This window comes from Oratosquilla oratoria, chromosome 26 (genome assembly GCF_046742065.1).
Source record: "Oratosquilla oratoria isolate Oo_2021 chromosome 26, ASM4674206v1, whole genome shotgun sequence".
Lineage (NCBI taxonomy): Eukaryota > Metazoa > Arthropoda > Malacostraca > Stomatopoda > Squillidae > Oratosquilla > Oratosquilla oratoria.
This window is the reverse complement of record NC_134802.1, coordinates 15,699,253-15,726,231: the sequence shown is the minus strand read 5'-3', so window position 1 is coordinate 15,726,231 and position 26,979 is coordinate 15,699,253. Positions and strand designations below refer to the sequence as shown.

The window sequence follows — 26,979 nt, the reverse complement described above, 5'->3', positions numbered from 1 at the left end:
CCTCGTATTCAAGATCTGGTATTTCCTCTTTGAAGATCTCAGTGCAACTCCAGAATTGAGCATCTCTATTGTCAACTCCCAGTCCGATTGCTCTTTCCGTATCTTAATGACTAAACGGCGAACAGAAGGGTGGGTGACTGCCATTCTCTGTTCGAATGCTCTGTGCCATCCCTCCAGAGAGTTTGTAGTCCTCGGAAGGCCAAGGCTGGTTCGCTCAAAAGTATTCCACATTCTTATATCACATAAAGGCCTTCGTCGTCGACCACGTTGAAAAACACCAATCCACGTCGCTTCAAAGTAGCCGAGAAACCCGGACAAAATTTCGTCAGTTTCTTCATCTAACGATGAGACGAATTCAGTAAAGGTGTCGGTAACATCAGTAACTGGCACAAATGAGCGCTCATATAAACATAAGCCAAACGTCCGTTAGTTAAATGTCCATTAGGCCAAATCCCTTAGTTAAATGTCCATTAGGCCAAATGTCATAGTTCTGCATGTTTAACCAATAAGGTGAAGGACTGAGCTAGTTGTGTTGTTTAAGTTTGGTGAGTTCAGAATGGCAGTTACTATAAATACATACAATTCAGTATTTTAAATATCTTATTCGTAAACTGGCTAATTTTCAGATAAAAAATTCTTTGTGTTAAACACAGACAGACAAATATGAGAGTGAGAGAGACAGTAAGAGTGAGTCCACTAAGTCAAATTTCCATTAGTCAAAATGTCCAATAAGCCAAACGTCCCTTAGTTAAATGTACATTCGGCCAAATATCCATGAGGCCAAATGTCCATTAGGCCAAATGTCTGTCGGCCATATGTACGTCGGCCAAATATCCTTGCTCTCCTCTTTGCCTCCTTTACCTTTTGCTTTACTTCTCTTTTCTTTTCTTTGTACCTCTCATATGACTCCCTCGTCCTATTTTGTAACCAATCTGTGAAAGCTTGCTTCTTCTTTTCTACAACCTTCTTTGTTTCCTCATCCCACCATTCACTACCCTTCCTTCTATTTCCTCCTGTCCTTCTTGTTCCACATACCATCCTTGCACACTTTGTGACCCCTTCCTTGAACCATCCCTATTCCTCCTCCACACCTAGCTCTACTCTATCCTTCACTCCCTCCCACTCCTCCTTCAGCTTCTTCTTGTACTCCTTCTCCTTTTCCTTTTCATTTAAAGAGTTCACTCTAAGCACCTCCCTACCTTTTGTCCCTTTCCTCTTTCTCCATCTATCCTCCACTTTCAACTTACCTTCCACCAAAAAATGATCTGATATTCCCCCACCATCTCCCCTTAGGACATGTACATCATTAACTCTTCCTATGGTCTGAAAAGTGGCTAATGAAATTTAACACAAGTAAATGCAAGGTAATGCACATAGGTAAAAATAACAGTAAGTACGATTACAAGTTATTTGGAAATTCGTTAACAAAAGTGGATAGTGAAAAAGATCTCGGCGTAATTATCAGTAACGACCTCAAATCATCCAAGCAATGTATTTCAGCCTCTGAGAAAGCAAATAAGATTCTGGGACTGATTGCGCGATCTTTTAATTTCAAAAGTCCATCACTCATTAACAAGCTATATAAATCGTTAGTTCGTCCACATTTGGAATATGCTGTTTCCGTATGGTCACCGAATCTCATTAAAGACATTGACAGACTGGAAAAAGTACAACGGCGAGCCACAAAACTGATTCCAAATATCAAAAATAAATCATACGAAAATCGACTAAAGCACATGAATCTGTTTTCCCTAAAAAAGCAGACTCAGAGGTGACTTGATACAGGTCTTTAAGATTTTAAAGGGAATTGACAACATCAAAAGTGACCAAATTTTCACATTGAATGAGAATCAGACAAGAAACAATGGTCTCAAACTGTCCGGAAATAGATTCAATTTGGAAGTAGGTAGAAACAACTTTGCCAACCGTGTAGTTAATGAATGGAATAAACTTCCTGCACAGGTAGTGCAATGTAGTTCAGTTCGAAGCTTTAAGAATCATTTAGATAAATACCTAAGATGCTGTAATGATTATAATTTATCTTATATTATTTGTTTTTGTTTTGTTATCATTTGTCTGTCTGATTTTCATTTATCATTAGTTATATGTCAATTTGTTATTTACTATTTACCTGTTTGTTTATTATTTTAACTATACCTATGCATTTATTTATGTAATTTATTTGTCATTTACATTATTATATTTTTTATTTATTATTTTATTATTGATATGATTTTTTTTTTTTTTTGCATCCGACCTAGATATGGATCAAAAGGTCTCCTGTCGGCATGCTCCGCCTTTGTAATCCTTTGTCTATCATAATCCTATTTACCACTACATAATCCATTAACGCTCTATCTGCCACCCTTCCATCCACCACCCTCTCCCATGTGTACTTATGTTTGACTTTCTTCCGAAACACTGTATTTGCTATCATCAACTCTCTTTCTAGACACATTTCCACCATCAACTCTCCACTACGATTCTTTCCTGGAACTCCACATTTCCCAACCACTCCATCAATTGGACCATTTGCTACCCTAGCATTAAGGTCTCACAGTATTATTACATTGACATTTCTCCCTAAATCCTCTATGCACTCATTTAAATCTATTCAAAAGGCCTACCTTTCTTCTACACTCTTCTCACTGCCAGGCCCATATGCACTTACAAAAACCCACATCTCCTTTCCCAGTTTCACCTTCATCCACATTATCCTTGAGGAAACCTCCTTCCACTCCACTACCCGTTTACCTATCTCTTCACTTACTAGAATAGCCACCCCTTCCCTCCCTCCCCCTCTCTTCACTCCTGATAACCTCCCACTTACACTCCCAAACTTACACTCACCCTTCCCTTTCAACTTAGTTTCACTCAAAGGCAACACATCCATCTTTCTTCTCCCAAACATACTACCTATCTCTTCCCTTTTACTCTCATCTGTACCACATCCACGCACATTAAAAGACCCAAACCTTAGGGTGCTGGTCGGAAAACTCCCAGACCCTCTTATGCCTTTACTTTTTCTTTTAGGAATGTCCCTTGTGGGGCTACAAGGAGAAGGATGCCTAGTCCCAATCCCCGTCCCTTTCTTCTCGCCTCTTACGATCCAAGTGGAAATACTTGGTGGCAGTATTCTTTTCCCCACCACAGTAGTAGTAGTAGTAGTAATAATAATAATAATAATAATAATAATAATAATAATAATAATAATAATAATAATAATAATAATGATAATAATAATGATAATGATAATGATAATAATAATAATAATAATAATAATAATAACAATAATAATAATAATAATAATAATAATAATAATAATGATAATAATAATAATAGATAATGATAAAAATAAGATAATTATGATAATAATAACTCGTAAAAGGCGTAGTACATTCCATTACGACGTTACAAGACTTAACGGCACGTTAGGCACACAGAAATATCGTCACTAACTACGGCAAAGGTAAAGAAGCAAATTGAGCATGGTGTTGTGATCAGAATATACATCGGAGAGGCATATCAGTTATCATTCTATTTCACACATAAAAACATAAACAAATAAAACAGGTGATAAGTACATACGTAATGGTCTTAAAACTCGTCGTGTGCAAGACGCCAGGAACTTTATGAAAACCATAAAGCTATATTCATAAATGAAATATATATATATATATATATTGCAAATAAATCACTTGAACACGTGATCAGAAATATGCTGGTAACCACTTTAAGAAAAAGAAACACAGAAATCCCAAGCGCTTTCGTGTAATTCACATCCTCAGGGGAGAATACAGACAAAAGTACAATACATAGATAATATAAACGGAAAAGTGTAAACCTAGGAGAGGTTATAGGAGAGGTCACAAGGCACCACACGTGCTCTACGCATATGCAGCCCGGAATTTATTGATGAGGAATTTGAAAATATATTCAACATTGGTTTAAGCTTAAAGTACCCTAAGACTTTTATAAATAACGCTCTCAAAAAAGCCAAGAAAACTTTTTATAGAAATCAACCTGCACCTCCCTTTGAAACCAAGAATCTTTTAGTCTTGCCATTTAGTGAAAGTCTTTCTCAGATTCCTCATTTACTCAAAACATGGAATGTTAATGTAGTCTTCAACAATTCATACACATTCAAGAGATTGATTATTAAGAATTCTCCAAAAAATTCATGTGGCTGCATATACAAGGTTCCTTGTAAAGATTGTGGGAATTTTTATGTAGGGCAAACAGGTAAAGATCTCTCAACTAGAATAAAGCAACATAAATATAGTGTCAGAACAGGACAAGACTCTAATGCTTTATTTGTGCACATGAGGGATCATAATCATTGTATAGACTGGACTAAGGCATCGTCAATTTTATCATGTAATCCTGTTGTTAACAGGAACATCATTGAAAGTAGCCTTATCAAACAAACTGAGTCAGTCAATTTGAACATAAGTAATGGTTTGTATAAATTAGATAATTACATAATTAAGAACATTTGTAAACAATTTGGTATAGGAGATTTTGGTTAACCCCAAGAGTGGACAAATGGCATGGTTCCGTGTGGGACCCTGTGACCTCTCCGTGTGGGACCTTGTGACCTCTCCTAATTTTCCGTGTGGTGCCTTGTGACCTCTCCTATATTTTTTCGTATGACGGCTTGTCACCTCTCCTAGGTTTACACTTTTCCGTTTATATTATCTTTGTATTGTACTTTTGTCTGTATTCTCCCCTGAGGATGTGAATTACACGAAAGCGCTTGGGATTTCTGTGTTTCTTTTTCTTAAAGTGGTTACCAGCATATATATATATATATATATATTATATATATGTGTGTGTGTGTGTGTGTGTGTGTGCGTGTGTATTTACCTAGTTGTATTTTGCGGGAGGAGAGCTGTGCTAGTGGTGACCCGCTATTGTATCTTTCCGCATCCAGTTTTTTCTTAAAGTCATATATAGTTTTAGCACCTGCTGATTCCTCTTTCAGTTTTTTCCAGATATTTATCACTGTGTGTGAAAAGGTATTCTTTTTTTAGATCTCTTCTGTAACTGTCTTTAAGTTCCTTCTCGTGTCCTCTTGTATTTCTTCTGTCCCATAGTAGGTTGCCCCTATCAAGAATTTCCATCCCTGTCATAATTCTGTAAATGGTTATCAAATCACCTCCTTCTCTTCTTTGTTCTAGGGTTGGTAAGTTTAGTTTGTCCAGTCTTTGTTTGTATGTCAAATTGCAAAGTGTTGGTGCCATCTTTGTCGTTGCTCTTTGATTTTTTTTTTTTTTATGTACTAGGTGTCCATAGTGTCATGGACTTACTAGGTTTGGCCTGAGTTGATGGAAAGCATGTAACTAATTTCGAGTCTAGGGGTGAGTCGAATTCCATTTCGGGAGCAAGCCCGTAACAATAAAGTGGAACGTATAGAGATTACAGGTAGATTACGGTACGTTCCGATTAGCAGTTCATATAAGACTGGGATGTAAGCAAGGTTATAAGGAAGGTTGGTTAATATAGAAGTCTGCACGGAACTTAATTAATCTATATTTATGACAAAAGAAAAATAAAGATTTACTGTTTTACATTTACAAACATACACTCACAGTATTCTGAAAGGTCTAACATATATACCTAAACACATACAACAAATAAAAAGGAAAACAGTCCAAGACAATGATTTACACTTGCGAAAACACGTGGTGTACCGATCTACAGCGGCGAAGGGGTGAGATCAGGAATGTGAAGTCCACAGGGGGGGTTAGTAGATAAGAAAGGGTCGGCTGGGGGCCGATCCCCTTTATATAGTCGAGGGGGGCGTGGCTTAGTGATTCATGGTCATGCTTCGAAGCCCAACGTATGTCGTACGTTGTCATTCGTATGAGCAATGTTGGGTGTAGAGACGGCTTCAAAACTTCGATCGTAGCAGACGGGAGATTTGAAAGTCGTATTCGATTCACGGTTGATTATAACAATAGTGACGCTGCGTATTCCAATTTTGGTCTTATCAGTGTAACTAGTATTTTCTTTACCCTTTCTTCATCCATGTAGTCAAAGGCCACTTCTATTGATCTTAATCATTTAAAAGTTTCTCCGACTAATTTGTTGGCATGTTTGTCTGGTGTCATGTCATTTGAAATAGTTACTCCTATGTCCCTTTCCGATTTTACTTTCTTCATCCATGTAGTCAAAGGCCACTTCTATTGATTTTGATAATTTAAAAGTTTCTCCGACTAATTTGTTGACATGTTTGTCTGGTGTCATGTCATTTGAGATAGTTACTTCTAGGCCCCTTTCCGATTTTACTTTTTACTTTCCTTTGCACCAATTTTATATAGACCCGAGATTCTATTTTTGCTTTTTCCCAACTCCATTATACTCCATTTTTTTAATGTTGAAGTTAATTTTACTATTTTGACTCCATTTCCAGACTTTGTCCAGGTCTTCTTGAAGAGATTTGCAGTCTTCCTCTGCATTTACTCTCTTTAATAGTTTCGCATCATCTGCAAAGAAGTTCATATAACATCCCACACCTTTATCTATGTCATTTATACAAATGGCAAACCTTATCGGAGCAAAGACAGAGCCTTGGGGGACTCCGCTTATCATATCTTCCCAATTTGAGTTCTTATCTCTAAGTACCACCCTCATTTTTCTTCCGTTCAAGATATCTTTCATCCATTCCAACAAGTTTCCTTGTATTCCACCTATTATTTCAATTTTTCTTAGTAGCTTTTTGTGTGGCACTTTGTCAAAAGCCTTTTGTAAGTCCAAGAAAGCACAATCTGCCCATCCGTCTTTCTTGTATTATTTCCAATCTTAAGTAAAAGCATATTAAATTTGTAGTTCATGATCTTCCACTTCTAAAATCAATTTGTTTAGGGTTTAGTATATTGTTTTCTTCCAAGTGTTTAATCCATTTATTTTTGATAACTTTTTCGCATATTTTTGCTATTGTGCTTGTAAGGGAGATTTTCTTTGTCTCCTCCTTTGTATATTGGTACAATATTTTCATTTTTCCAATCTTGAGGTACTTTTCCTTCTTTGAGTGAGAAGTCAATTATCTTGTGTATTTTGTCTGTAAGTTCATCTATATATTCTCTCAATATCCAGTTCGCAATTCCATCAGACCCGTATGACTTTCTGAGGTCAATGTTCTTTATTTGGCCCCTTATTTCTTTTTGTGTCACCGTTACTTCTTTCATTTCGGGGGATCTTTCTCGTTGTCCTTCATCCCAAATTTGTGAGCTTTCAATTGTAAATACAGACCTAAAATGCCTGGTACTTCAGCCATTTCTACATCTTCTATATATTCCTTATTTCCTTCGCGCAGTTTCACTATTTCATGTTTGTCTTTTAGTTTGTCATTTACATATCTGTAGAATAGTTTAGGTTGGTCTTTGCATTTGTCTATTATATCCTTTTCGTAGTTTCTTTTTTTCCTCTCTATGTATATCTACATATTCATTTCTCAGTTTGATGTATGTTTGCCTTTCCATCTTTTCCAGGCTTTGTCTCTTCTATCTTTAGCATCGCTACACTTTATGTTATACCAACACTTTATGTAAACCCTTTTTTGTTTCTTCTTAGATACATACTTAACTGTTCCCTCCTTGTATTTTTCTTTAAATGTGTTCCATTTCCCTTCCATCTTTGTTTTATCATTTAAAAAATTTTCCCAGTTAGCATTTTGAATCTTTTTTAAGTTTTATAAAGTCTGTTTTGTGTGTGTGTGTGTGTGTGTGTGTGTGTGTGTGTGTGTGTGTGTGTGTGTGTGTGTGTGTGTGTGTGTGTGTGTGTGTGTGTGTGTGTGTGTGTGTGTGTGTGTGTGTGTGTGTGTGTGTGTGTGTGTGTGTGTGTGTGTGTGTGTGTGTGTGTGTGTGTGTGTGTGTGTGTGTGTGCATATATACATAGCGTCTACATACCTGAACCAGACGACTTGTTTCTTTGTAATAAATTTTAACAAGAAATATTCAAAATATTTCATGTGAATGTTAACCAGAACAGGAAATAGGATTATCCATAGCTATACTGAATTTTTGTGTATGATATTTCCCCTCGAAGACAAAAGAGGAATTATTCACACAAAGGCTTATTAATTTAACAAAATCTACAAGGAATGCCGTCAATAGTTTTATCCAGAATATTTAGGAGAAAAGCTAAAACATCCTTAACTGGAACATTGCTCAGATATGTAGACGATGTTCTATGTTTCTGGCCCCGAAACTTACCCATTAATTATTTCCTTTTTAAGTTTAACTCCCTTGTTCCTTCTACTAAATTCATCCATGAAATTTGAAAAAATAATTGTTTGCGCTTCTTAGATGTAAAATTGATTAGGGATAAGGGAATTTTAAAGACTAAAGTATAGAGAAACGTGATTTAATCGTGATTAATCTCGGGCACATACATTGATAACATGAACATAACTCATGGACATTTTGAATGTGATAAAATTCTAAACGATTTAATTGTTAAAACGTACCCGGCAGACTGACCTAGCGCTGTCAGGCAGAAAGAGGTAGGTAAGATCATGCACTTCTCACTCTTGTGAACACATGTCCCATATGCACGCAGAGAAACTAAATACGTATTAATGAAATGTGTTTTTCTCTCACAGTTTCTTTGCCTCGTGTGACTGCTGTCTTCGTACCTCTGATGACCGGATCCCTGATGGAGTGGATGGGTGCTTGCCGACTGATCACCCTTTGCATGATACCCACTGTCGTGTTCCCTATCATCCTTTCCCTGGTGCCCTCCAAAGAGATGCTCTATGTGTTGCGCACGGTGCTTGGTTTCTCCAACGGGCTCATCATTACTGCCGTGGCTCCTCTGACATCAGAACTCATGTCACCCGAAATCAGAGGCATCTTTGCATCCTTTCGCAAGATTCACGCGTCTCTTGGGAACTTGTTTATGTACATCTCCGCGACTTTTTTGTCGTGGTATGTGGCAACCGCAGTGAGCGCCGTCCCCTTGATTCCTCTGACGATGCTGTTGCTTCTAGTTCCGGAGGTAGGGATCGGCGGATATGCTCCATTTCGTCCTATGTGAACACAGTTATATGCAACATTTTATATGCTCACAAAAACATATATATGTGGCATAGGTTCGATTTTATAGCTACCTATGAAAACATACGTGCTCGCATGCGCGCGTGCGCGCGCACACACACAAACACACACACACACACACACACACACACACACACACACACACACACACACACACACATATACATACACATACACACACACATACACACACACATACACATACACATACACATACACACACACATATATATACATATATATATGTGTGTATATATATATATATATGTATATATATATATATATAATGTATATACACGCATACACACACGCACACACACGCACACACACACGCATACACATTCATACACACACACACACACAAACAAACAAACAAACAAACAAACAAGTGAAGTTCTACAAGGTTCAGTGTTTGCTTTAATATATAACATTTCTTGTCTACATCAATGACATGATGGGAGGTACAACAAGCTATGCTTACATGTTTGATGATGATGCAGAAATAATGAGAATTAAAAACGAGGGTGACTGTAGGATATCGTAAAAATATCTAGACACTATTTTTGCATGGAACGAAGAATGGGAAATAAAGTTAAATAAAAAAAAAACTAAAAAAAAAACTCAAAGTACTGGGAATGGGCAACAGCTGCAAAAGACCATGTTTAAACTTTTCCTTGGTAAGTAAGCCCATTACAAAAGCAAACAGGGAGAAATATTTGGGAGTGCTGTCAAAAGACAGCCCTTAACAGGCATATCAGCAGGATAGTGGGAGAGACGTACGGAATACTGCAGAAGATTAAAGAGGCTTTTTCACTATATGGATGAAAAGAGGATGAAAAATTAATCGAAACCCTGATCCATCCAAGACTGAAGTATGCGTCAGTGGTATGGTCCCCACACAGAGTGAAGGATATAATGAAGATCGAGAAAATACAAAAGGCAGCAACCAAATTGGTCCCCAGCTTGGCAGTTAAACCATATGAGGAAAGATTAAAAACACTGGTTCTGCCAACTTTGAAAGATCGAAAAGAAAGGAGTGATATGATTACAATATTCAGGTCACTGAAGAGAATAGATTATACTGACAGAAGAGATTTCTTGATTAAAGATAGGAGGGCTTTCAGATCAGAAGTCATAGGAACAAATTAAGGAAGACTACGTGACTAAAGGATGTGAGGAAATATAGCTTTCCATATAGATGCATAAATACTCGGAAAAGCTTAGAAGGTGATATAGCCCAAGAAGAAACAATACATGAATTCAATTCTGAATATGATAATTGGAAATCAAGTCTAGAGTTGGAACTCTACATGAATTTGAGGCTAGGTATGATAAATTGAAGAGTAGATGGGACCCAACGAGCATTGCTTCTTTTCTGTGTAATACAATTTGGTAAATACAATTTGGTAAATGCACTAAATACACACATATACACACACGCGCGCGCGCACACACGCACACACACACACACACACACACACACACACACACACACACACACACACACACACACACACACACACACACACACACACACACACACACACACACACGCATACACACACGCACACACACACACACACACACACACACACACACACACACACATACAAATTGGATCTACCATAGAGGTAAGTGAAATTCCATCAAAATTGAAAAGATTTAGAGACTCAATTTCTTCCCATGAGGCTAGATTATACGATCTGGAGAAACGAAATCGAAAAGTAAAGAGAACAAACCTGACTCAGAAAGCAGAATTTGATAAATTCAGAAGGAAAAAAGAAAACTTTGACAAATGTGAGTAAAATCTTCTCAACACCATGGAGGAAAAAGAGGACAGACCAGCAACAAATGAGTAACCTTTAAAAAAAATCATGGAGCAATGGGGAAGAGATAGCCTAGAAGGAATCGTCAAGGTTATGGGAAACAAAAAAATCTTGTCAGAGATGTAGTCTCGATGCGCTGAGATGAACACATCACCTCATGGAGGTTATACTACGAACAAGAAATGCAAATGATTAACGAAATTACCTCAATAAATCCAGGGTAGGACTTTGATGTAACAGACCAAATTTATAACATGTATAGGATAGGTCAGTATAAGGAAAATGGCACGCATACAATGAAAATAAAGTTCAAGTCGCAAACCATGGCAAACGAAGTAATCAGCAAGTTTTGGAAGTTAATACGAGAAGAAAGTTTAAAAAATGGATTAGGAAAGATGCTAACGAGGAGAAACGAACAAAGACACGTAAGTTCTTAAAGGAAGCCAAAGCTATAAATGATAGGACAGGAGAATAAGAAGAAAAAAACGGTATTTTCTATTAATTTATTCTGTTTATTTATTTGTTTATTCATTTATTTATTTATTTATTTGTTTATTTATTTATTTATTTATTCATTTACCTATTTTTGGAATGGGGGCGTGTTGTCAATCAGAAAATGAGGAAATGGTTTCTAAAAACAGGACGGCATTATTGCAAAGGAAACACTACAAAAAAAATTAAAGTAGCATATAAATGACTGCTTAAGTATAAACGAGCTTGATATTTTTTGTCTAGTGGAAACAAAACTCCCAAAAAATATTTACCTACAATTGGGAACAATGGGTACACCTCCTGGATAAGAGACAGAGAAGATAAACTCGTTGGAGGGGTAATTTTTGTGGTGAGAGGTGACTATAGGTGGAATAAACGAATCTGAGTGAAGGCAAGGATGAAGCAATTCACCTAAAAAATAGTACTAAAGACTAAAAGAGACTTCATGGTAGCATATGTTCTCCCCAACACAAGACCTTAGAATGAAACTGAACATCAAGAAATGTTGTTGGATACATCTTTTCCTAAAGAAAAATATTGAACAAAGTAGCAATATAGCCATTATTGGGGGTTTTAATTGTGGGAGGAATGGGTAGCAAGCGGCATACATCTCTTTTCCTAAAGAAAAATATTGAATAAAGTAGCAATATAGTCCTTGTTAGGGATTTTAATTGTGGGAGGAATGGGTAGCAAGCGGCATACATCTCTTTTCCTAAAGAAAAATATTGAACAAAGTAGCAATATAGTCCTTATTGAGGATTTCAATTGTGGGAGGAATGGGTAGCAAGCGGCAAAGCAGATTCTTAGGGAAATACCCTGTTAAATATAGCAATAGAGAACACAATGACCTAATGGGCAAAAGAAGTGACCCGGGTAAGAGGAGATGACAGTCCCACAAAATTAGATCTATTACTAACCAAATAGCCAGGCATCATCAGCTCATTGAATTACCTTTGTCCCATAGGAAAAAAGTGATCATGTTACAATCTAATTTCAGCTGAGGATGAGGAAATAGAACCCAGTAATGAATCACACGGGCAAGGGAGACTCAATGTTAGGAAACCAGATTACTTAGGGTTGTTTTTTTTTTTTTTTTTTTTTTTTTTTTTTTTAGGAGACAAACTGGGAGGAAATCATGAATATCACGGGAATAAGGAGGAAATGGGAAATCTTTCTTGACATTTACAACTAGGGAGTGAACAAACTTGTGCCAAAGACTAGTGGAAGAAAGAAGCAGAAACAATACTGGTTTAACAAAAAGTGTGATATTGCGAAAAAGGCCAGGGATGTGGCTTAGGGGAAATAATGGAAGAGAAGAAACAGTAAAACAAAAGAAGCTTAGAGCCACGCTAGGAATGACTATAAGAGAATTTGCAGGAGAAAGTAATTTTGAAAAAGTTGTAGTAGATTAATGCAAAGATGAACTTAAACTGTTTTCCAGGTTTATAAATGGCAAATTGAGACACAGGAAAGTATTCACCAAATTATAAGTGAGTGGTGAGGTCTTTGAAGAAGCCTCGGCTCAGGCAGAAATAATGAGTGAAAGTTTCCAGTCGGTCTTCCCAAAAGAGATTTCACTTTTCTGGAAGAAAGTGAGGAGAGCAAAAAACCAGGTTTAGAAAATATAAATGTAGGAGTGAGGGAAGTGGTTCACTGGATGTGACAAAAGCTTCAGGACGTGACGCGATCTCAAACTGGATACTTAAAGAATGTAGGAAACAACTAGCGGACAAGATCCACAGTCTTATTACATGTTCATTTAAAGAAGGCATTTTGCCGCTTGATCGGAAAATGTGGTATCAATTCACAAAGGTGGAAATGAGGAAACACCACTAAAATTTAGGCCGGTATCATTGACTGGCACAATAGTGAAATTATGTGAAAGGACTGTGAAAGATTGATGGACCAAATATCTTGAAAATATTAACATTCTGACAGCTTCAGATCTGGAAGGTCGTGGGTGTTAAACCTTTTAAGCTTTTATTCAAAAGTGATTGTTGCACTGCAAGAGAGAAAGGGGTGGGTGGACTGTGTACACCTCGACCTAAAGAAGGCATTTAATGAAGTATCTCACAATCGGTTTATGTGGAAATTGGAGCCCGTTCGAGGACTGAGGGGGAAACTACTTGAATGGATGATTTTTTTTTTTTTTTTTTTTAAAGAAAAGTTACATGACGACAGTAGTAAAGATAAGATATTGAGATGGAGAGCAGTAACGGGCGGAGTTCCACAAAGTTCAGTGCTTACACTAACCTTTTGTCTATGTCAATGACATTATGGAAGGAATAACAAGCTTGGCCAACGTGTTTTGTAGATAATTCAAAAATCATCAGAAAAGTGAAAAATGAGGAGGACAATAGACTATTACAAAAATATCTAGATACTATTTTTGCATGGAGCTAAGAATGGGAAATGACATTCAATACCAAAAAATGCAAAGTACTGTAAATAGGCAATAGTGGCAAAATACCATCCTTAAACTATTCCTTGGGAAGTGAACCCATTACAAAAGCAAACGAGAAGAAAGATTCGGGAGTGTTCCTGTCTTCTGACAGACAAGTCAGCAGAAGAATAAAGTGGCGCTTCACTATATGGATGAAAAGATGAAAAAACTCATCGTAACCCTGATCCGTCCAAGACTGGAATATGCGTCAGCAGCATGGTCCCCCCATAGAGTGAAGGATATAAGCAGGATTGAGAGAATACAAAAGGCAGCAACCAAGCTAGTCCACACCATGGCATATAAACCATATGAGGAAAAACTAAAAGCACTGGGTCTACCAGCTTTGAAAGATCAAAGAGAAAGTTGATATAATTACAGTATTTAGGTCACTAAAGGGAATAGATTGCACTGACAGAAGAGATCTCCTAATTAAAGATGAGAGGGCTTTAAGAGGTCAGGGGGAGCAAATTAAGAAAGACCACATATCTAAAGGATGTGAAGTAATACAGTTTTCCATATAGATGCATAAATACTTGGAATAACTTAGGATGAAGTATAGCCCAAGCTCAAATAATACATGAGTTCAAATCTAAATATGATAATTGGAAATCAAGGATATATATTAAGTTGGAACTGTACATGAACCTGAGGTTAGGTACGTTGAAATATCAGAAAATAAGAGACTGTACCCAACGATCGTTACTCTTTTTCCTGTATACTACAATTAGGTAAATACACACATACTCCAACACACACACACACACACACACACATGTGTTATACAATTACTGGAACAAAAACAGAAACAAGAAAAAAGGTGGAGTATTCATTATCTTGGCCAAGAAAAACTTAAATGTGACAAAGGTTACTGAGGGTAAAAGAATGTGGAAAAGACAGCGACATGAAAAGTGGAAAGTTTGTGATGATCTGTATGTCCCCAAAAACGGGCTCTTGGAAAGAGGACGAGCACTCAAAAAATGTTAGATGATACAAGGCATTCATTAAATGAGATACTGAAGGATGGAAGTAACCTGGTACTTATGGGAGATTTTAACCGCAAAGAAATATGTTGGGCAGAGATGACAGTGAAAATTGGAGAGGATCTATGGGGAAATGTATTACTTGACATGACCATAGAACATACAATGACACAATGGGTAAATAAAAAATACCAGATACAGAAGTAATAAAGAACTGTCGAGACTGGACTTAATATTTATAACAGAACCTGAAATTGTGGATAAAATTGAATACAAGACACCATTTGGAAAGAGTGACCACATACTAATAGAGGATGACCTAAAGGAAGAGATATATATGGAGAGAAATGAGAAATACAGAAAAGGAAGGTTGGTGTACAACAAAACGGACTTTGGGAAACTTAAGAAATTCTTTCGAAATACGAATTGGGAAAAATTCTACATTGAACAGACAAAAGTGTAAGAGAAATGGACAATCTTGATGGAAATCTATAATGACGGGGTGAATAAATACGTACCAAGACAGAAACAAGAGAAGGTGTACAGTGAATGCTGGTTCAACAGAAGATGCAGTGAGGGGAAAGATAGAAGAGATAAGGCTTGGAAAAAAGGGAGAAAAGATTTAAAAAAAATGGATAATGGCAAATATATATTAACCATAGAAATGAATATGTAAAAGTGCGCAGAGAGGAAAAAAGAAACTACGAAAAAGACATCATAGAAAAATGTAAAGATCAAAACAAACTATTCTATATATATGTGAATGGTAAACTTAAAAATAAACAGGAAATGGTGAAACTACACGGGAATACAGAATACACAGATGATCTAGAAATGGCTGAAGTCATGAACAATCACTTCACGTCTGTTTCCACTAGAGAAAAAGTATAACATTGGGACAAAGGAAGTGAAGTGCAATCTCCTCCCATGAGGGAAATAACAATAACACAAAAATGAATAATGGATCAATTAATGAACTTTGACGTTAGGAAATCACACGGCCCAGAAAAAATTGCAAATTGGATATTAAAAGAATGTAAAGAATAACTAATGGACAAAATATACAACAAGATAAGTTGTTCATTCAAAGAAGGAAAAATACCAAAAGACTGGAAAAATACCAACATTGTACCAATATATAAAGGAGGAAACAAAGAAGAACCAACAAATTACAGGCCGGTCTCCCTTACAATCACTGTAGCCAAAATCTGTGAAAATATTATCAACATTAGATGGATAAAACACCTGGAGGAAAACTTGAGACAAATTTAATCTGCTTCTACTCAAGACTAATAGATATGATACAAGAAAGGGATGGATGGGCTGATTGTGCTTTCCTAGACTTACAAAAAACCTTTGACAAAGTACCACACAAGATTATTTTAAAATTTGGAAAACATAGGAGGGATACAAGATAACCTACTAAACTGGATGGAGGATTTCCTGCATGATAGAAAAATGAGAGTAGTGCTCAGAGAAAAGTATTCAGGTTGGAAGGAGGTGATTACTACAGTTCCACAGGTATCAGTATTGGCTCCAATAATGTTCACTATTTATGTGAATGACATGGATGAAAATGTGGAATGTTACATGAGCTTCTTTGTAGACGATGTTAAATTGTTGAGGAAAGTGAAAAAAGAAACGGATTGTGAATCACTACAGAGACCTAAATAAGGTTTGGAAATGGAGTCAGAAGTGGGAAGTAGACTTCAACTTAAGAAATGTAGCATAATGGAGTTTGTAAAAAAAAAAAAAAAAAAAAAATATCAGGACAATTTAAATTGGAACAAAGGAAGTGAAGAAAGTGGGGTCTGAAAATGACCTGGGAATAATTATTTCAAATGACTTGTCCCCTAGTAAACAAATAAACAAAATTGTCGGAGAATCCTACAACTTACTAAGATCAATAAAGGTGGCTATTTAGACGAAGAAATGGTTAAAAAAATATTAGTCACACTAATAAGGCATAGACTGGAGTATGCTGCGACACTATGGTCACTCAGTACCAAAAAGAATCTAAAGAAAATTGAAAGAATCCAGAGAGCAACCACGAAAATGACCCAAGCACTTTCAAACATGTCATATGAGGAGAGACTGATTAAATTGAAATTACCGATATTTGGAACAAAGAAGAGAAAGAGGTGACCTACTGACCATCTACTGAATCATGAAAGGCACGAAAGTCCTTGATAGAGAGGACTTACTAAATTGGGACAAGAGAAACACAAGAGGACATGAAAAAAAATAAAAAAGGATAGTTATAGGAGAGACCTGAAAAAAAGTTTTCCACACAAAGTGGTAGACATCTGGAACAAAAACTATACATGAATTTAAGAGCAAACTTGACACTGCGAGATACAAAAACGAGACACCACGAGCATAGCTCCCTTTCCCGTAAGATACAACTAGGTAATATAACTAGGTAAATGCACACACACACACACACACACGAGTTCGAATCCCGCCCAGGGCTGAAATAATTTCATTATCGCTGCGCTGCGAATCGTGTGTGCGTGCGTGTAAGGTCACAGCAGTACCCATAAATCGGTCATATGTGAGCTCTGAGCTCTCTTCCGGGAGAATAATAGCTATCGATCACGAGTCCAACACGTGATCCAAGACCATGGTGAATCACACACACCCACGCACTTGGATAAGGTGTCTCACAAAACATCCACATGGAAGAGAGAAAACTTAGGAATTAAAGTGAGTACATTGAAATGAGTAAAATATTTCTAAATAGCAAATATGTGCAAAAAGCACTGAACGTTGTGATGCTCCATTTTGGTATGAGTAACTTCTGACTGTATATGAGGCGTCCAGACACAGAGGGGCATCCCCGCCATTTTTACTGATTTCGAGCTGAGCACAAATATATACGTAGAGGAGACTTACACCTTTCACGATCTAGGCTGAATTCGAAACCAGTAATAGTGGATGCATCTTTGTCAAATACCTGTTTCTGGACGCCTCATAACAGGTATATGATGAATGGAATAGGCAGCTATGCAAAATTATTTCCAGATGATGTCAATATCATGGAAAGGGTGAAAGGCGAGGAGGATTGTAAATTGCTAAAATAAGACCTAGATAACTATTAGGACTCAGATATGGAAAATTGAATTCAATACATACACATGCACACACACACACACACACACACACACACACACACACACACACACACACACGCACGCACGCACGGACACACCATATGGGATATTGACTGCATAAGTTTTATGCAGTAAATATTTTAGGGACTTTAGAGAAAAATCTTTATATAAAGAAGAATTTTGAACTCATTTTAAAATCTAGCCCTCCTCTCTGCTACCTTTATTATCTATCCTTTACCACCTCTATGACTCTGCCTCTCCGGCGAGATGAAGTTCCCATGGATAGAAACGCTGATTACTGGCGAGGTACACACACGCATACACACACACACACACACACACACACACACACACACACACACACACACATATATATATATATATATATATATATATATATATATATATATATATATATATATTTGAATATCTGGGGAGCAGATTCTCTTTTATGCATGCATTGTTAAAATCGACAGCATTAGTGAGGTTGTTGATCTTCTTGTGGGTATTCTCCAGTTTTCTAACCAATATTCTGCCATTTGGAGGGTGGGCATAGACCAAGTTGCCAAAATGATTCATTTATTTCAACGTTTCGTCTAACAAAGAGACATCTTCAGGAAATTCTGTAACATAGATAATATTGACGTACAGAAAAAAGAAAACAACATGTAAATCTAAACAATTATACAAATATAGAAATAAATATCAAAAAATGCGCAAAATCACACATTCTAACACTATACATGGGCTGATGGGGACCGCTACTTACAAAAGTTAAAAGGTCCAATGAAATGACGAAGAAAGCCTTCGTTCGGTGACATATATATACGCCCCTAGCCGGCTTGGGTGGTGGTGGAGGGCGGATTAGAGGGCGGGGGTGGTATCTCGTTAATACGTGAAGAAGAGGGTTGGGGGGTTAGGGGGTTGCGGGGTCGGTTGGGGGGGGGATGGAAGGAGTGGGTGGGAGGAGGTGGAGGGGGGGGGTTCGGAGAGAGGTCGCGCTCGGTAGTAGCTTGGCTGCACTGCTAAACAATGCGATGACAGAAGTCATGTTGTTTTGGATATTAATAATAGGACTACATTCCCTGATAAACATAGCTTCTAGAAGCTTAAGTTTATGTACATCCCTATTGCTTGCTATAATCTTAGTGTTTGAAACTAGGTATTCACGGGTGGCTGTTAGGTTATGGTATTTCATTAAATGATGTTTTATAGCCCCATTTTGCAAATGCATAGTTATTCTCCTACTGAGACTACATCTAGTAAAACCAATATATGCTGTTTACGGGCTACACAGTTCCCGGTTGTACAAGTAAATTCATATACACAATTAGTTTTAGACATGGTCTCAGTATTACTATTTAAGTTATTAGTTATTACCAATGAGCTTGTTTTAGGGTTGGAATAGTAAACAAACACGCGGATTTCCTTATCTTTAGAAACCGGGTGGCAGTTTTTAGTGATGATATCTTTAATTATTTTCTCATCTTTTTTGTAACCCTTGTTGAAGATGTTATGGTAGTATATATCAATGAATTGGGGCTTAGGGGATGTTTGTGGGGAAAGGTGGTCACACATCATTTTATTACAAATTGCATCAAAATCACTATTAGGGAAACCATTATTAACTAGAATCTGGCGGATGTGCTGCAATTCTGTATGCAGAGCCTGCCAGGAAGAACAAACTTTGTTAGCCCTACGGACATACGCTCTAATCACACTGGTTTTATAACTTGTCGGGCACTCACTTTTATAGTTCAAACATTTCTCAGAGTTCGTAGGTTTCCTGTACACCTTCGTTGTAAATTCCCCGGAAGAAGAGTCCACTAAAATATCAAGGAAAGGGAGTTTACCATCCTTATTCCCTTCCGTCGTGAAGCTAAAACCAGATTCCTCCTGGAGGCGCAGTCTCAATCCCTGGAGAAGGGCTTCTGACTGTGCGTACACAAAGATGTCGTCGATGTACCTGTAGTATAATGAAGGTTTGGTGACGTCATCTTTAAAGACTGCTTCCTCTACTGCCGACATGAACGCTTGGGCAAAGAGTACTCCCAGGGGGGAAACCATCGCTATCCCGTCGTGCTGGACGTACAACTTTCCCTCCGGACATTTAAAGGGGGCCTCAGTAGTGCAGATTTTCAGCATTTCTTCCATTATGAATACCCACAAGAAGATCAACAACCTCACTAATGCTGTCGATTTTAACAATGCATGCATATATATATATATATATATATATATATATATATATATATATATATATATATATATATATATATGTTACAGTAAGGTTGTGAAACTAGGGACTTCATGAAATTACTAAGATATCTAGGGATTTCACGTATTTACTGAAATGATACTCCAGTTATTTCATAAAATCCCTGATGATAGTAAATACATAGAACAACAGAAGCTTTATTTTGAAATTCTATTCATAAATATTCATATCATAAAAATAATGTATAAAATGGTGCAGAATTTACAGCTCAGGTACAGAACCAAAGCAGTTGTTACCTCAGCTCAAACTAGTTAATGATAAACCCAGACATCCGCAAAGCTAGGGCTCTGTGGAAAGAGCAAATGCTGATATCAAAGACATTCTAGTGGCATGGATGAGTTACAATAGCACGCAGGGCTGGACAGTTGGACTTAAATTTGTTCAGCAACAGAAAAATTGTGCTCACCATGCTGGAATAAATAGAACACCATACAAAGCCATGTTTGGAGAGGACCCTAAAGTTGACCTGACATCGTCTAGTCTCCCGCCTGAAATACTTAAAAGGCTAAAACCTAAAGATGATCTTCTGCCAGTACTTTAGCCACCATCATCTATCAATACTGAGTCAACATCTGATGAAACTGATGTGCAAATCTCTGCCGCACGTGAAGAAATTAATGAGCAACTTTCTGTCTCTGGTGAGCAGCCACCTGCTCCTGTCAGTGAGTCAACATCCCTACCTACAACCAACCAGCCACCAGCAGTGAGCGAGAATTCTGCACCCGTTGACAAGTGGCTTGAAGGCATAAGCAATCAACGTAAAAGAGCACGTGAGTCACGGTTATTCCAGCCAGAACGAATTATAAAGCGCTCTCGTATTGATCTAAAGGTTGGTGAAGTTGGAGACAATGTTGCTGTTCCAATACCTACGGTTGACAGAGGGAGAGGTAACCCAGGAAACATTATTGGAGTTATTGTTGGCAGAAATGAAAATGACTTGTACAGAATTGCAGTAAAAGCTGGGATATTGAGCACAAAGTATTCCAGGAATCAGTTTGACCTTTGTCCTCAGATTTTGAAATGAATCTGATGTCAACACAGACTGTACCATTACACTCCATCAAGCCCTCAGGTCTACAGCTTCTGGTGGGCAAGGGTTCTTCCACTGTGACTGTAGCAAATAGTATCAGACAATCAGATGCAAGTGTTTTAAAACAAAGATACTTTGTAATAGCAGATGTCACAGAAGTCTGACTTGGAAAAATAAGCATTAGCTTTAATGTGCTAATACATTCTACTTGGTTTTATACATATTTTTTATGATATGATGATTTATGAATAAAATTTCAAAATAAAGCTTCTGTTGTTCTGTGTATTTACTATTATCAGAGATTTCATGAAGTCCCTATATATCTTAGTAATTTCATGAAGTCCCTAAGTGAAACAGTAATTTCACGAATTCCCTGAAAGTTTTAGGGATTTCACGAAATCCCTAGTTCCACAATCTTACTGTAACACACACACACACTCACACACACATATATATATATATATATATATATATATATATATATATGTGTGTGTGTGTGTGTGTGTGTGTGTGTGTGTGTGTGTGTGTGTGTGTGTGTGTGTGTGTATGTTAAAGACAGATTGAACATTTTTAGAAGCTCTGCCATGGGATTCGAACCCTGGCCCGTGCGTCGATAATCACGAGGCCAAGACGCTAGCGACCATGCTACATTGGGTTCAAAAGGACTGTACTAGTCCCCGACCACGCTTCACGTAACATTGGATGATCTAGTCTCATTTTCATCCAATCCCCGTATTAGGCGATCCCTCCGACAAGTTGTGTATGTTAAAAACAGATTGAACATTTTTAGAAGCTCTGTCATAGGATTCGAACCCTGGCCCGTGCGTCGATAATCACGAGGCCAAGACGCTAGCGACCATGCTACATGGGATGGTTCAAAAGGACTATACTAGTCCCGACCACTCTTCTAAAAATGTTTAATCTGTCTTTAACATACACAACTTGTCGGAGGGCTCGCCTAATACGGGGATTGGATGAAAATGAGACTAGATCTTCCAATGTTACGTGAAGCGTGGTCGGGGACTAGTACAGTCCTTTTGAACCATCCCATGTAACATGGTCGCTAGCGTCTTGGCCTCGTGATTATCGACGCACGGGCCAGGGTTCGAATTCCATGGCAGAGCTTCTAAAAATGTTCAATCTGTCTTTAACATACACAACTTGTCGGAGGACTCGCCTAATACGGGGATTGGATGAAAATGAGACTAGATTTTCCAATGTTACGTGAAGCATGGTCGGGGACTAATACAGTCCTTTTGAACCATCCCATGTAGCATGGTCGCTAGCGTCTTGGCCTCGTGATTATCTACGCACGGGCCAGGGTTCGAATCCCATGGCAGAGCTTCTAAAAATGTTCAATATATATATATATATATATATATATATAAAAATATATATATATATATATACACACACTTGGCTTAGTGGTGTATTTGTACTGTCTTGGACTGCTAAACTTGCGATTCCGAGATCTGTTCCCGCCCAGAACTTGAAAAATATCAAAACACTACAAGCAGTCACCCTTTTCCTTGGGTAACGAGTTACTGTGTGTTTGTGTAAATTCATAGCATTACCCACATGTCGGGTCATATGGGCTAAGGAGCTCTCGTCCGGGAGAGTAATAGCTGTCCATCAAGAGTCCGCCACGTGATTCAAAACTACTGTGAACGGCACACACATACACACGCGCGCGCGCACACGTACACACAAGGTGCTTGACGTGTCTCTGTAAAGTTCAACAAAGGCCTCTAAAATACATGCAGACATAGGAGCTTCAGCACAGTTTGAAAATGCATGCAAGTCTGGGTCTACTTGTATAACTTAAGATCATCCAAGTCCATGCGGTTGTACTAACAGGTCATTTATGATTTCTCAGTCACCTTATTGGTTGGCGAGGCACGGACGGATCGAAGACGCCACGAGGACACTTTTCTTCTTACGGGGACAGCAACACGATGTCCAGCCTGAGATTGACAAGATCCGGGAAGGCATTGCTAAGCAACCTTCAGCAACAGTGAAAGATCAGGTAAGAGTCAAGCACTAGCCCATCTATGATCCGGTCACCACCGAGCATTTCAATGGTATCAATACAGAATCCGTCTGGAAATGTTATCTGCATGAGATGCACTCAGCATACAAAAGACTTACACATCTAACACTAAGTCACAACAGCAGTGCAAAAACTTTTCATTGTGTGACTCACGGGCCAACAATAAAGAGGGACTAATCGAGGTAGTCTAAGTCTGCCAGAAAGCTTTGCTTACTTTGTGTTTATTTACAAGGAATTTCTTTTTCTGCGTCTCTCTGACGAACTCTCGATATGCCATTCTACTCAAATGTTTTTCCTCGTTTCATATAATTCACAACGAAATTACTTCATTTGTAACTTCTGATACACAACTAATGTCTTGCGATTTTTTTTAACCGTTCTGTCTCTAATTCTGTCTTTGAAATAAATAAATTGCTACCTCTGAAAGTTAGTCTGCACTGGACCTTTCCGAACGGTTCCCTCTATATCAGGAGTTCTCAACCAAGGGTTCGCGGAACGGTTTACAGAGCTACTTGGATGGCAGTGAAGTTTAATACTGGTTGACAATAACGTAACTACAGTTCCATTCCTGCATGTGTAGTATGACTGTAAATTTATTTTTATGTTAATTATCAACTGTTGAATGAAGTCATTATAATATGAACCATTTTATATCTATTACGGTACCATTATATATTCAATTACTTTTAATATACTACTATTCTATATTCTGTACCTGGTTAAGGGGGGTCGATGGTCTGAGGACTCTCGGGATGCGTAACGGGAAAAAAATTGAGAGCCCCTGCTCTATGATAATATAATCAGTTTCTCCCTTTCTTTTTCTTGATAAGCAGCGTCTTAGATGCGTGCAGTCATAGCCAGAGGCCGTGAAGCACTATGTTTTTCATTATGCAAATATATTTTTGTCACTAACTCATATTTTCGATAAAAAGTATACTGTATACTGTATAAAAAGTATATTGTATAGAATAATGAAGCCATCTGAAGAAACTCCCTCATCCCAAACTGCTTTAGAAGTTTCACATAAAGGAGTCCTGAGAAGTGATTAAGCAGCTAGATAAGCTACGTTAGAAATGAAGGAAAACGACGGAAAATATAGCGTCTTAATGATACTGGGCGAGAGGCGGATTGATGGACATTTGTCGACAGGAGGAAATGCTCAATTGGTTGGGATTTTTCACATGATTCCGAAGAAAAAGAAATGCATCAATCAGTAACAAACGATATACTTGCATAGTGAAATTAACAAAGTGGTTCGATACTTGTAAGATTTTAGTCCTTTTGTCTATCAAAAGGCGGAATGCCACGACCTTAGCGTGAATAGAATTATGTGATTGTGATGGGTCACGCCCTTCCGTGAATAAAGTTTCCTGTTAGTATTTTTAAGGCACGCCTTGCGTGAATATGATAGGTTGTGTATTATCATTAATGTATGTTGTTAATGTATGTTGTAAGTGTATGTTATAATGTATATTATAAATGTATTTCATAATACGTATGTTATAAAGTAAAATATTTAGCAATACCCTTCTGTTGGGGTGCGCTTCTAATGCGTTCTGTCAGATGACGTCAAGCTCAGAAAAATGTTACATTATTTGACGCGAAAACATATTCTTCCTTCCCATTGGTTGGAGCTGGCCAAACTACCTACTTTAAATACGTCTCAATCCAGGAAACGTAATCACCGATTCCCTGGCTATATAATGCCGGGCAAAGAGCAACTCCAGAGAGAACCAGAACGGAGAGAGAACCAGTGAGGGAACCAGAGAGAGACGCAAGCAGAGAGCGACGGCAGAAGACAAGAGAAGCAGCGGAGGCCCACGGGCTCATCTGAATCTACGTAGAAAATTTCTACATTCGTCGATTACGACAACTCAACTAAAAAAATCCTTTGGACCTCTACAATTACACTATACAATCTTCAAGTGAATTGGCAATCTCCACGCGAAGAGCAAAGCCTTCGTTTTTTCCAAATTGTTTCAGACATCTCCAGACTGCTGCTGGACTAAGTGCGACTCTATATTCTCTATTATCTTCCTACTACGAGACACCAACCTATCTTATATGTGTTCACAAACTACCAGAGGATTCCCCTAACAGAAGTAATCGTGCATCAGCCTCTCCTCAAACAAATTATTTGTTCCCGAGACTTGTACATCGGACCAGACGATTTTTCGTTGGTGGGACTCCTAACAATCAGAAGCAAGACTGGTTTGCACCATCATCGAGACTTTGTTTCGCCCACCTGTTCTTACGTGCTACATACAAGCGCACACCTAGGTACTCTACCTGATAATTGTTTAAGTACTCATTTGTGATTCATGTCTAAATATAAATAAGAAAATTAAATCAAAACTGTCTCTAAATTTCTCGGTCACGATGGTGTTTTGGTAACACCCCGTGACGTCACGGCAACGGGGACAATTGATTGGCCGAGTGGTGACGTTACGGCAACGGAGATGACAGATTGGCCGAGAGTGGTGACGTCACGGCAACGCAGACGACTGATTGGCCGAGAACGATGTGGATTGAGAGGCGTTCATGCGGCATTATCTCTCAGGATATAAGATCGTTAAAAACGGTGCAAAGTCTGATCACAGGAACTTATAGATGCATTTCTCTTTCAAAATGATTCTGAAATTACCTCAGTGCTGACGGTGTTTGGGGGACACTTTAGTAAGGCTGATTTACTATACAATATCGACTACCGATACGATGCCAAGAGACAAAACGACAAAGAAGCGTAGGCTACATCATATCGAAATGTATAATTTCTAACGACAGGCCATGGGTCCCCTTGAATTCATGGGATGGCTTCTTTGGGGGCCACCGTGGTTCCCTTGGGGCCCCCATGGCTCCTCTGGGGGCCCCTGTGGCTCCTCTGGTGGCCCCCGCGGCTCCTCTGGGGGCCCCCGCGGCTCCTCTGGGAGCCCCCGTTGATCCTCTGGGGGCCCCCGCCGATTCTCTGGGGGCCCCCGACGCATATAGTCAATGTGTATATAGATATGTGCATGTGTATATGTGTGCGCATAGGTGTATATGTGTATGTGTGTATAGAAGAAATAGAAGAAGAAGAACGTGAAGAAGAAGAACGCGAAGTAGAAGAAGAAGAAGAAGAAGAAGAAGAGGAAGAAGAAGAAGAAAGAATAGAAGAAGAAGAATAAGACACCTTAACCAAACTGAAGGAAGAGAATAGAGAATTGCGCGGCAATCTGAAGGAAGAGAATAGGGAATTGCGCGAGAAGTTGGAAAGCATACTGACAGAGATCAAACGTATGAGTGATGAAGACACGGATGGCGGGCAGAAAACAGCAAAACGTAAATCAATAAGCGTGGATAAACACGCTGACGGGACAGACGACGAAGAATGCAACCCTCCTGCGGCTAAGAAACGTAATATTACATGTGTGACTAAATAAAAACAATTTTTGCATAAAGTTCTTTTATTTACACATCTGGGTTAACAAAGGGGCGGAGCCCCAGGGCGCGAAGCAGGTCAAGCAACCTGTCGTAGCCAGGAGCGGCGAAGCCGCTGCTTGTATATAACTAATTTTTCTTATTCTATGCCCATTTATGTTGTTTGTTTCTATCTTACTATTGCAAATGATAATTGATTTTAACGAAGAGTTTAATTATCCTGCCTGAATTCTCTGTCAATCGTCCGAGCTGTTTTTCCGTGTCGCGATTAGCCTGGCCCATAGGTGGGTC

General features: G+C 38.2%; 2 protein-coding genes across 3 annotated transcripts in view; one reads left to right on the top strand and one right to left on the bottom strand.

The window, feature by feature from the left end:
• The window catches only part of Tsp97E (Tetraspanin 97E), a 119,577-nt gene that overhangs the window by 26,435 nt on the left and 66,163 nt on the right, over nt 1-26,979 (bottom strand). The window lies entirely within an intron of this gene.
• LOC143039394 (facilitated trehalose transporter Tret1-like) overlaps nt 1-26,979 on the top strand; it is a 66,417-nt gene that overhangs the window by 29,589 nt on the left and 9,849 nt on the right. Inside the window, exons 4-5 of the mRNA XM_076209360.1 lie at nt 8,606-9,000; nt 23,098-23,247. Of these exons, the coding sequence (XP_076065475.1) occupies nt 8,606-9,000; nt 23,098-23,247 (545 nt within the window). The remainder of the gene's footprint in view (nt 1-8,605; nt 9,001-23,097; nt 23,248-26,979) is intronic.